The sequence below is a fragment of the Papaver somniferum genome, unplaced genomic scaffold (genome assembly GCF_003573695.1).
Source record: "Papaver somniferum cultivar HN1 unplaced genomic scaffold, ASM357369v1 unplaced-scaffold_11, whole genome shotgun sequence".
Lineage (NCBI taxonomy): Eukaryota > Viridiplantae > Streptophyta > Magnoliopsida > Ranunculales > Papaveraceae > Papaver > Papaver somniferum.
In genome coordinates this window covers 284,671-297,527 of record NW_020619936.1, presented here as the reverse complement: position 1 = coordinate 297,527, position 12,857 = coordinate 284,671, and the positions used below count along the sequence as shown (strand labels likewise).

At 37.9% G+C, this 12,857-nt stretch overlaps 1 protein-coding gene across 1 annotated transcript; it reads left to right on the top strand.

The window, feature by feature from the left end:
• The first annotated feature begins 8,116 nt into the window (after nt 1–8,116).
• LOC113328533 (L-type lectin-domain containing receptor kinase IX.1-like) lies at nt 8,117–9,784 on the top strand. The gene has a single exon (XM_026575615.1). The coding sequence runs from the start codon at nt 8,117–8,119 to the stop codon at nt 9,782–9,784; it is 1,668 nt and encodes a 555-aa protein (XP_026431400.1).
• The last annotated feature ends 3,073 nt before the right edge of the window (nt 9,785–12,857 follow it).

Below are 12,857 nucleotides of genomic sequence, written 5' to 3'. Positions count from 1 at the left end.
TGTTACATTTGCATTGTTGACAAATTTTCATTCTTAGGTAAATTTAGCACGCTGAATGTGGTTGTGCACGTGTTTTTCCCATCATATAGAAAAAATTGAGTCTTTTTTTCCTATATATTAAACATAATCTAACTAATCAAGAATTTCTTGAAGATGTTCTCGAAATTGAGACTATTTCTCTGTGGTACTATATGGCATGTCTAGTATGCAAAGAAAGGCATGATTGCATGAAAGGAGAGCCAAGGTGCAATATCCATTTATTTCTTACTACATGTTCGAGGAAGTATATTACTAAACTAAGACATTATTTGTGGTAGTTACATTTCCCAACTTATTAGAGTAACAACGATATCCTAATCACAACAATGGGAAAAATAGCTAAAGTGGTTATAAATAAGAATATTAGAGTAACAAAGATGATGGAATTGTCAATGGTAGATGTATTGGTAACCATAATGTTTATAATAAGCATAATTTTCGGGGAAAAAGAACAGAATGCAACCTATTAAAGAATAATTTTGTTTTGCAGAAAAATCCGCAGACCGCGTAGAAGAAATTGTAATAGGAAAATCAATGATCTTTAGATTCATACTTGAAGAATGAAACTTCATATATCTGAGTCTAAAAGCACTTGACATATTTCATTATGATAATGCTTTAGATGAAACATATCTATTAAACAAAAACGAAAGATAAGTTAACTCCTACCAAAAAACAACTCCAGGCACCTACTGAAAAGGACCTGGTAGACTAAAAAAAAAGGATGACACTATATTGAAAAGATGATAACATGCCAATGTTGACCGAACTGGTTGAATATGATGATGAAATGGACGAGATTATAGAGAGGACCCTGACATGCCATCATTGGTTGAGATAGATGAAGAAGGCAATGCAGTATTTCGTATTAATAAAGATTATAGATAGCATAAGTATTTATTTTTAGACACACATCTTTTGAAACATATTATTATTATCCGACAGTATATATGTTTAAATTTTTTTAAACCACAAATTAACCATAGAAATTTTAAACTAAACAGATGAGAATCTTATAATTAACAGTGCTATCATGTCGTTCTTTCTTGGGGACCAGTTCCCATCGTGGAAAAGGTTGATTAAGTTGTATCATGGAACTATAATTAAGTAGTAGTTCAAACGCCACCATCAAATATGTAATACTAACAACGTGTTACACAAAATTGGATTCAACATAGTATTATTACATCGATCGACTTCTAAATCACGACATAAATAAAGTTATCTGTATGCACACTCCTTGAATTTCATATTTCTTATTATTTATTTATTTTAAATTGCATTTCACAAATTTGCATGTAATAACCTATATAAGTATATATCCTCCGAAACTTTTACACATAAAATCATTGGATCGTTTAAATTTGTTAATAAAAAAAAAGGTTGGACAAAAATATAACCTGTAATTATGTATAATTGCAAGTAAATATAGACATATAAAATTTTATTATTTTAAATCTAAAATTTATGGAGTCACCTTTTTTTTAATTATTTTAATATCTTCCCATAAAATCAATACATGATTAAGATTTATAATTCCAAATTTAAATCATCAAATCATTAATAAGCTAATGTGTAGCCGAGTTCCCTAACCCTTTAAAATATCAAACTAATCAAAGATTGTTAAAAAAGAAAGTCAACACTAAAGAAGGCATCAAAGTGGTTCAAATTTTTTTTAATCGGATTCATTAAAAGCCATGCACAAACTTTTTAAATCATGCATATATCATAATTTGATTCCTAAAATTAATTTAATTACTAAGGTTTATCAAATATTCGTATCCATTAATTAAAAATGATCAAACTAATCAAATTTTGTTTTGAAGATTTTCTAATGCACCCTGACAACGGGTGTGGGGCGAAGCCCCGCCACACCGATCGACGGTTTCTGTCAGACCCGGTGCGTAGCACGGTTACATATTAGTTAAACTAATAAGGGTAACATAGTATAAATTAGTAGCCCATAATTCATTTTGGTCGCTCTTAAAAATGCAAGGCTAATGATGAGCCCCTCACAGGTTATGATGTTACTTGAAACTGCATGCGCCTAAACTAGCTCTTAAAAAGTACTATCTTAGGAATGTGGAAGGTGCATGTGAATCACAAGTTCAGCAAAAATATCATTCCTCGCAGGAAAATTATTTTGGGAAGGACTGATTTTTTACTTTGACATTTCCTACCTTTTATGTATTTTATATACATTTTTTAGGAAAATCTAAAAACAGTTCTACCATTAAGATCTTATTTACAAAACAGTTATATTGTTACAAACTATTAACAAATCGTGATACTTACGTTAGGAAGAGAGTTACGTGATGACTCATAGTTAAATATGTTAATGTAATTACCTATAAATCTTCCTTATCTATTCCTCCATACATAATTTTAAATTTTTTCTTCATTATAGTTGTTTTGATGATGGTGTTATTTGTAGGTGGTGGTGCCGCAATTACATACCGTTATAGAGCATTCAAGATTGTTACCCGATATTCACCCAATGATTCACCGCTTTTCCTATAGGGTTAACGAAAATTCTGAAGCTTCCACCACCATCCTCGCGGCTTCTTCACCACCACCGGTGTTTTGGGGACGACATTTTAGGAAAAGTTAGCATTGTTTTAAGGTGCGGTCAATTCCCAAACCAATAATAAAAAGTATGACCACTTTGTGAATGATTCTACTTTTTAAATTTTTTATCTTTCTTGCATGAAATCCTTCCTCCCATTTGTTACTTCAGAACTTCACAATCCCAAGACCGAGTCCCCTTCACAGATGACGTGGCTTGGGTTTTTGAACCCCTATGATAAGACCGAGTCCCTATCATCATTGCGACTAAAAAGAACATATGAACCCGTTTGAACAGGTCATTCCGACAACGTAAATTCTCCCTTACGTTTATTTTCCTTTGATTTTTTGTTCCAGTACAGAATTTTATCAAATGAACTATCAAAAGCTCAATGTAAACACGTTTATTTTGGTTTGATTTAATTTTCCTTTAAATGTAAACACGTTTTGTGTCTCTATTCACCAGTCGTATCAAAAGAACTATCAAAAGCTCAATCTAAAGCTAAATATATTACATAATCAATACAGTTCATTCATCATTAACAATGGGTTTCTATAACAAACCGTCGACAAATATTCATCTTCATTCTTCAATCTGCTTCTTCTTTGAATTCATTACATTATTATTAGTTCTTCCTGTTCCTACAAATTCAATCTCCTTTAACTTCCCAAATTTCACATCAAATGATCCTCGAATAAATTTACAAGGAGACTCCGTCAGGAACGGTAGCTTCATTGAAGTCACCAGGATTGGTGGTGGTAGTGTAGGCCGTGCCATTTACTCAGAAGCTATACAACTTTGGGATGCAACCACTGGAAGGATGAAAGACTTCGATACACAATTCTCATTCATCATCGATGGACATGATGAGACTATTGCTGGTGATGGCTGAAGAATAAAACGGCTATGCATGAGAGGCAAGTCATCGAGTTAGATATAGTTTGTTGAAGCTTTCTTATCTTTAGGAGATTGAATAAGTCATTAGACTGAGTCAGTTTGTTGGCATCATTTTAGGAGTCAGTTTCGTTTGTGTTAGTTGTGCTTTCATGATCTATTTAAATGATCATTGTACGTCAGTTCAAGAAGATATAAGAAATCTTCAGTACAGACTAGTGATCTTGTCTCTGATATACCAACAAGTGGTATCAGAGCCTGATACGAGCCTGGTGAGAGAGAGGAAGAAGATGGGTGATAGAGATTCATTGTTAAGCATTCCGAAATTCGATGGAGACTACGAGTACTGGGCCATGTTGATGGAAAATTTGCTCAAGTCTAAGGAGTGGTGGGATCTAATTGAAACTGGGATCATAAGACCAGAGAGGAACGTGATTCTGACTGGTGTACAGAGAACTGAGTTAGCAGAGGCAACGCTAAAAGATCTCAAGGTGAAGAATTACTTGTTTGCATCAATAGACAAGTCGATTCTTAAGACAATCATGAAGAAGGACACGGCCAAGGATCTATGGGATTCAATGAAGCAGAAGTACCAAGGGAACCAGAGAGTTCAAAGTGCACAGTTACAAAGATTGAGACGCAACTTTGAAGTTTTGGAGATGAAGGAAGGAGAAGCTATAGCAGATTACTTCTCGAGAGTCATGCTAGTGGTGAACGACATGCGTAACCTAGGAGAAGAGATGACTGACTCCAAGGTGGTGGAGAAGATCTTGAGGACGCTTGTTGAAAGATTCACATACGTCGTGTGTGCGATCGAGGAATCCAACGACATAAAGGATCTTACGGTTGATGGACTGCAGAGCTCTCTGATGGTGCATGAGCAGAAACTGATCAGACATGTAGGGGAAGAACATGCTCTGAAGATAGAAGGAAGATGGAAATCTGATGGAGGTAGAGGTCAAGGAAGTTCAAACATGAGAGGTCGAGGAGGTTATCAAGGTAGAGGAAGAGGGAGATCAAATTTCAATAAGGAGTCAATTGAGTGCTACAAATGCCACAAGAAGGGCCACTACAAGTTCGAATGTCCAGACTGGGATAAGAATGCCAATTATGCAGAGCTCGAAGAGGATGTGTTACTTATGGCACATGTGGAGACAGTTCAAGAAGAAGAAGAACATATATGGTTTCTTGACTCTGGTTGCAGTAATCACATGTGTGGAAATAGGAGTTGGTTTGGTGATTTTGACAGTAGCTTCCATACGAATGTGAAGTTAGGAGATGACAGAAGAATGAAAGTTGAGGGAAGAGGGAGTCTCAGTCTGAGAATTGATGGAGTTGCACAGACCATTACCTCAGTCTACTTTGTGCCGGGACTTAAAAATAACCTACTGAGTGTGGGACAACTGCAACAAAAGGGGTTGAGAATCATCATTGAGAATGACGTCTGTGAAATATGGCACAAGCAACAGATGAGATTGTTGATGCATTCAACGATGAGCAAAAATCGTATGTTCATCATCGTGGCAAAGATGAAGCAAATTGACGATGAAGTAAAATGCTTACAAGTCACAGAAAGAAAGACAGAAGAGTTGTGGCACAAAAGACTTGGACATCTTAGTCACAAGGGAATGCAAGAGCTGGCTGAGAAGAATATGGTGCTGGGAATCCCATCTTTAAAAATCAGTGGAGAAAAGAACTTGTGTGATACGTGCATGAAGGGAAAACAAAACCGAGAAAATATACCAAAGAAAAGTTTGTGGAAGTCAGATCGTGTGCTGCAACTTATTCACACAGACATCTGTGGACCCATTACGCCAGTATCATCAAGCGGAAAAAGGTACATGATAAATTTTATTGATGACTACAGTCGAAAATGTTGGTCTTACTTTCTTGTCGAGAAGTCAGAAGCTTTACAGACTTTCAAAGAGTTTAAAGCGGCTGTGGAGAGAGAACTTGGACAAGCATTGGTATGTTTAAGGTCAGATCGAGGAGGAGAGTATAACTCTAAGGAGTTTGAAACTTACTGCAAAGAAAAGGGAATCAAGAGACAACTAACAACTGCATACACACCACACCAAAATGGCATAGCAGAAAGGAAAAACAGAACAGTCATGAACATGACAAGGTGTATGCTTGTAGGTATGTCGGTACCAAGGAAGTTCTGGGCTGAAGCAGCTCAGTATGCTGTTCATATTCTGAACAGGAGTCCATCAAATGCACTAGGAGATGTGACACCAGAAGAACGATGGAGCGGTCACAAACCTTCAGTCGCTCACATCAGAACCTTCGGCTGCATTGTTTATGCAATGGTACCTTATGAGAGAAGGACCAAGTTAGATGAAAAAGGCATAAAATGTATCCTGCTGGGAGTAAGCAAGGAGTCAAAGGGTTATCGTCTCTACAATCCAGAGACACAGAAAGTTATAATAAGCAAAGATGTGAAGTTTGATGAAGATCATGGATGGGAATGGGAGGAGAATCAACAAGAGAATGGCTACGTATGGGAGAAACTAATGACTGAATCAGATGATGAAGAAGGTGAAACAAAAGCTACCCCACCTGAAGAGGAAGTGAATACTGAGACAGAGGTTTCAGATACGCTTAGACAAGAAGAAGAAAGTGAGCCTGAGCTAGGAGACACAAGTGGAACAGCTCAGAGAGATTCTAGTAGAAGAAGAAAGCAAGTCCCTGTTTGGATGAAGGATTATGTGGGGCTCTTTGTCGAGGAAGATGAGGAAGAATACGTTATGGTAGCCCACCCAGAGGATGAATACGTTATAGTAGCTCACCCGGAAGATCCTGAGAGCTTCAGAGAAGCAGTTCAAGACAAAAGATGGAGAGAAGCGATGGAAACAGAGATAAAATCCATCGAAGAAAATGACACATGGGAGTTGGTAGAACTACCTATGGGAGCCAAAGTGATTGGAGTAAAGTGGATCTTCAAGACGAAGTACAATGAAAAAGGAGAAGTAGACAAGCTTAAAGCAAGATTGGTGGCCAAAGGATATCATCAAAGACAAGGTATTGATTTTCATGAAGTGTTCGCACCAGTTGCGAGGTGGGACACGATACGTGTTATCTTGGCCATAGCAGCTCGAAGAGGTTGGGAGATGTTCCAGTTAGACGTAAAAAGTGCTTTCCTGCACGGTGAGTTAAGTGAAGACGTCTATGTAGATCAACCAGAAGGATTTAAAGATCAACAGGACACAAGGAAGGTCTTCAAGCTAAGGAAGGCTCTTTACGGCTTGAAACAAGCCCCTAGGGCCTGGTACACTCGCATTGAAGGCTATTTCTCAAGAGAGGGCTTTGAGAAGTGTTATTGTGAGCACACCCTGTTTGTGAAGCGGAATGGAGCAGAGATCTTGATAGTAAGCCTGTACGTTGATGATCTGATATACACTGGTAACTCAGCCACATTACGTGAAAGGTTCAAGGCGTCGATGATGGAGGAGTTCTCAATGACAGACCTTGGAAGAATGAGATACTTCCTAGGAGTTGAGGTGATTCAAGATCAAGAAGGAATCTTCATCAATCAACACAAACATGCTTTGGATGTCTTAAAAAGATTTGGAATGGAGAGCTGTAATCCAGTGATGAATCCAATTGTTCCAGGACAGAAACTATCTAAGGAAGGTGAAGGTGCTGCAGTTGATCCAACATTGTTCAAGCAGCTCATTGGGAGTCTCAGGTACCTCACTGTTACCAGACCTGACTTAACCTTTTCAGTAAATCTTGTGAGTAGATACATTGAAGAACCGAAGGAGATACATATGTTGGCGGCTAAGCGAATCCTGAGGTATGTGCAAGGCACAAGTGAGTATGGAATTCAGTACAAGAAAGGAGGAGAAGATAAACTGATTGGCTATACAGACAGTGATTATGCGGGAGATGTAGACGATAGAAGAAGCACATCTGGCTATGTCTTCATGCTGAGTGGCGGAGCTGTCTCGTGGGCGTCAAAGAAACAGCCCATAGTAACCTTGTCAACAACTGAGGCTGAGTTTGTGGCTGCTGCGTATGGAGCTTGTCAGGGAGTATGGCTCAGGAACATTTTAGAAGAGATTGGAGTTAAACAAGCTGAAGGGACTGTAATGTTCTGTGACAACAGCTCAACCATCAAGCTGTCAAAGAACCTGGTGCTACATGGAAGGAGCAAGCATATACATGTCAGGTATCACTTCCTACGCGAGCTAGTGAATGATGGGATTATTCAACTTGAGTATTGTCCGACATTGGAGCAGCTCTCGGATTTCATGACCAAAGCAGTAAAACGAGACACATTTGAGAAACAAAGGAAGAGCCTGGGAATTGAAACTAAAGAAGGTTAAACTGGAAGGGAGGAGTTCCAGTTTAGGGGAAGAAATGAAGAATAAAACGGCTATGCATGAGAGGCAAGTCATCGAGTTAGATATAGTTTGTTGAAGCTTTCTTATCTTTAGGAGATTGAATAAGTCATTAGACTGAGTCAGTTTGTTGGCATCATTTTAGGAGTCAGTTTCGTTTGTGTTAGTTGTGCTTTCATGATCTATTTAAATGATCATTGTACGTCAGTTCAAGAAGATATAAGAAATCTTCAGTACAGACTAGTGATCTTGTCTCTGATATACCAACAATGGCATGGCTTTTTTTCTTGCACCTTTCGGGTCTATACTTCCTCCAAATTCTTCGGGTGGCGCTCTTGGCTTGTTGACTTCGAACACATCACAAAAGAATTTGGCTACCAATCAAATTGTTGCGGTTGAGTTTGACAGTTTTAAAAACCGGCCATATGATCCAAGTTCAGATCATGTTGGTATCAATGTTAACTCGGTAGTATCAGCGGCTACTGTGTCATTGGAAGATGGTAGTATAAGTGATGGAAGAAATGCTAATGCTTGGGTAACTTATAATTCTACTACAGAAAGGTTAAGTGTTTTTCTAAGTTATGGTGATAATCCTGTTTTCAATGGGAGTGATTCTATTTTGTTTCACATTGTCGACCTAAGCAAGGTTCTACCAGAGCGGATTACTGTTGGATTTTCAGCGGCCACTGGCCGGAGAACTGAAACTCATCGAGTCCTTTCCTGGCAATTCAATTCCACTTCAGAACTAATCGATAAGAAAACTGGTGAAGGACGAACTGATGGTAAAGGGAAAGGTATTGCAACTGGATTGGCGGTTGGTCTTGGTGTTGTCCTGGGTATTGTAGGATGTGGGCTTGGTATTGCTATGTTCATCTGCTGGAAGAAGTGGCGTACCTCAAGGAAAGTTGCGGATGATGCTAGAAATAATGCCGACTCTTCAATGGACTATGCATTTCAGAATGGAACCGAACCAAAGAGGTTCTCATATAACGAACTAGTTTATGCAACATCTAACTTCGATGAGGGAGGAAAACTGGGGCAGGGTGGATTCGGAGGAGTGTACAAAGGTTTCTTGAGTGATCTGAGCTTAAATGTGGCTGTTAAAAGGGTATCACAAGGGTCACAACAAGGAAAAAAAGAATACCAGTCGGAAGTGAAGATTATTAGCCAATTACGAAATAGAAATCTGGTTCAGCTGATAGGTTGGTGCCACGAAAAAAATGAGTTACTTCTTGTGTACGAATTCATGCCAAACCGTAGCCTTGATAAACATTTATTTCGTGGGGTAAACATTCTTACCTGGGAAACCAGGTACAGAATAGCTCTTGGTTTAGCTTCTGCATTGTCATATCTACATGAAGATTGGGAACAATGTGTACTTCACAGAGATATTAAAGCAAGTAACGTAATGCTAGATTCAGAATTTAACGCCAAACTCGGGGACTTCGGTTTAGCAAGGCTGGTTGATCACGCGAAAGGATCAAAAACAACGGCTGTAGCAGGAACAAGGGGATACTTAGCACCTGAATGTTTTAAGACGCGTAAATCCACCAAGGAATCCGATGTCTATAGTTTTGGAATCGTTGCACTTGAGATTGCTTGTGGGAGGAGACCGGTTGAAGCAACAACGGGAGTCTCATTAGTAGGGTGGGTTTGGGGTCTTTACGGAAGTGGAAAGCTCTTGGACGCGGCTGATAAAAAATTAAATATGGAGTTCAATGAGGTAGAAATGCAACAGTTAATGGTTGTAGGATTATGGTGTGCTCATCCTGATTCTAAATTAAGGCCTTTGGCAACTCAAGTGATTCGTGTTCTTAAATTTGAATCTCCACTGCCTAAACTTCCACTTGAATTACCAAATCCGGTATATCGTCAAGCAAAAGCTTCCGCGCCTTACTTCCCATCATTAACTGGTCTTACCAATACACTCACGGGGAGATAGTATTGGTGCACCAACCAACTGTATTTTTTCTTCTTTCACTTTTTATTTTCTTTTATTCGGTGTGCATGTTATTAAAGCTACCAAGAAGGGCCTTTTGAGTATTGACTTGGACAATATTTTCTTTCGAATGCATTATTGTAATTTCAATCTAGCATAAACTATTGTCAATAAAGTCGGGTGGAGAGAAAGCAACGTTTGTTTCTGGTATGTCCTCCAACAGCACCATATGTGCGTCATGTTCGGTCATCCGATGGTGTCACGGACACATTGATGGGATGATAGCACCAGTATTTGTATTTGTCTAGCAATAACCGTAGATATAATAATTTCCTGTATCTATACTTTTTATGAATATATATTACATCGGTTTCTAAAAAGAAAAAGTATTTTCAGGTTTTCATTTTAGCCTAAAATTAAGCGAAATTGAAAAAAGTGAAAGTACCACATTTTTAGAAACGGAGGGGTATATAGTTTATCACCGATATTTGTGTAGTAATCAGCAACGTAGATGTAATTTTCTGTACCTTTTATTTTATTTTTCACAAATATTGTATAGCGCTTAGATGTAATTTCATGTACTTTTTATTTTATTTTTCACAGAGTATGCCGGCTCTGCTTAGAGTTAGAGATGTGAAACCCAGAAAAGTAAATGTAACTGTAGATACACGAAATAGACTCGCCACGTGTTGAACACAAAAGGAAGAAGCATGACTAGGAAATCTCACTTAAAGATCTCAGTCAGGGACTTGTCAATTCGAATGTCAGAATTACCTCGTCACCGATCAATCCCGCGAAGTATCATACAAAAGCGAGGACACTTACACGTAGAATCTAAGTTACGAAAGACCAAGCTAGAGTACCCAACAAGATGCCGACGAAGAAACCGAAAGGGCGAAGTACGGTAACTTGGTTGAAAAGATAGATCGCGAAGTAAATATATCGAGGAACGAGAAAAGAGACAGGTGTCCCGACAAACCCATGTGAAGGTAGCGAAAGAAGGGGAAAAACTTTATGGAAAATGGCCTGGACGAAGTATAAAGCGCTCCCGAGAAGATTTGGCGAAGTAAAATGAGTTGTACCCCATTAGGGTTGATTGGCCTATAAATAGAGGTCCTTGCGCAAAGCATGGGGGATCGGATTTTAGAGGGAGAAGAGAGCTTAGGATAGTGAATGTGATTAGGGTTTCCTTGTGTTCAAGAACTTGTATTTTATCCCCTTAGCATTTATCAATAAAGATTTTATATTTTAAAATATTTATCATGTCTTGGATCTTGATTACTTTCCTTTTGGGTGTACTACTGGATTTCCCGTAGTTACAGTAACAATTTACTACCGCTATATAGGAAGAAGAGAAGAAATGAACTATGACAGCACAAGGTTATTATTTTCAAATATGAGACCATCTCCTGCTAGCGAAAGTCAAGTTGATTTCCCAAGTAGCAAGTTGTACAGTACGAATATGAAGAAGTGGCAATAGGAAAAGGACCATTTTTATTAGGGATAATTGGAATTTAGTACTCAGGTTGTGTCCAATGCTAGCCTTTGGTCTAACATTTGTCCAACGCTAGGGCTTGGTACCTGGACTGGACGTTGACTAGTGCTGACTTTGTTAAGTGATAACGTGTCTAGTTTTTTACTTTTTAAATGTGTAAATACTAATTCAGTTGTGACTTTTGTAACAAAGACATGTGAAGTCCCTAACGTTTGTTGTTGCAGAGATGATTAGAATTGTGTTCAGTTAGGGTTTTCATTCTTAACTGGGTTTAATTCATTCTGTGAATACATTCATCTAAGCATCAATACCCATGACACCAATTCTCTGTAGAAACACTTCAGTTCCATGGCAATTCATCACCAAACATCTCAGGCACAAAATCATCACAAACCCTTGAAAATAACAACAAAAAATCAATTTCTCTACCATCTTGAACTTCTTCTCGATCTGAAACTGCAGCAGTTCATTCTTCTTTTTCTCCAGAAACCCTTGAGATGAATTTGATGGTTAGGGATTGATGGGTTTCTGGAGAAGGAGAAGAATGAACTGCTGCTGTTTCAGATCGAGAAGAAGTTCAATGTGTTCGTCAATTTCTATTAAAACAGAAAATACAACCAAAATGTTCATGCTCTTCAATGTGTTCGTCAATTTCAGACAAAGAGGTCTCAAATAACTGCCTCCATTTTTCCTCTCCCAGTTTCATGTGAAATTCAAATAAGAATTAATTTAATAGGGTCCAATTATGGGCTTGAGTTGGAATTTCTATTAGAATTTAGGGTTTCAATTGCTTCACAATAGAATTGATTCAACAGGGGTTTAATTATGGGTTTGAATAGGAATTTTGGTTGGGATTTTATTAGGGTTTCAATTGGATTTGATGAACAAAATTAGTGATATAATTTTAGGGTTCTTAGTTTCTTCTGGAAATGTTTCAAATGCTATTGTTTGGTTCTGCCCTATTAATGGTGGTCGAACTTGAGAAAAGGGTACATTGCTGACGACGCTATTAACAGTGTTAAATAATCAAATTTTATTTTATTTTTTTAATAGTTGGTAAACAGAAGTCAAGATTTTAATGATCAATGAGGGTCAACGTCTAGTCCAGGTACCAAGCCCTAATGTTGGACAAATGTTAAATCAAAGGCTAGTGTTGGACAAAACCTGAGTACTAAAATCTAATTATCCTTTTTATTAACACCATTTTCTCTTTAGTATTGCGAATAATTTTAAAGACTGAAGAACACCTTATTGAGCCTCACATACGTTATCACCAAAAGCTTGATTTTCTCAAGAAAGGGACTCGAGATTTCAAAGTTGTGTTTTCTACAAAAAAATTCTCGAGGAAGATTTTTCATTTCACACATGCATAATTAAACAAACAAATAATACAAGCTCTAATGAGTAATCAAAAATTGAAAATGGGTTCTTCATTAGTAAATCCATTCACTAGTAGTTGTATTAAAAGATACAAATGAAGGAAGGATCACAGCAACATTCATCAATAAGACAGCAACAACATAAAGCAGCAAGACATCCTCCAAGAAAACCAGGTTCTCTTCTTGGTGGTGGTGGAGCAGC

What these genes read in the sequence shown, in the direction of transcription:
- LOC113328533 (XM_026575615.1), top strand. Translation starts at nt 8,117, where the DNA reads ATGGCTTTTTTTCTTGCACCTTTCGGGTCTATACTTCCTCCAAATTCT.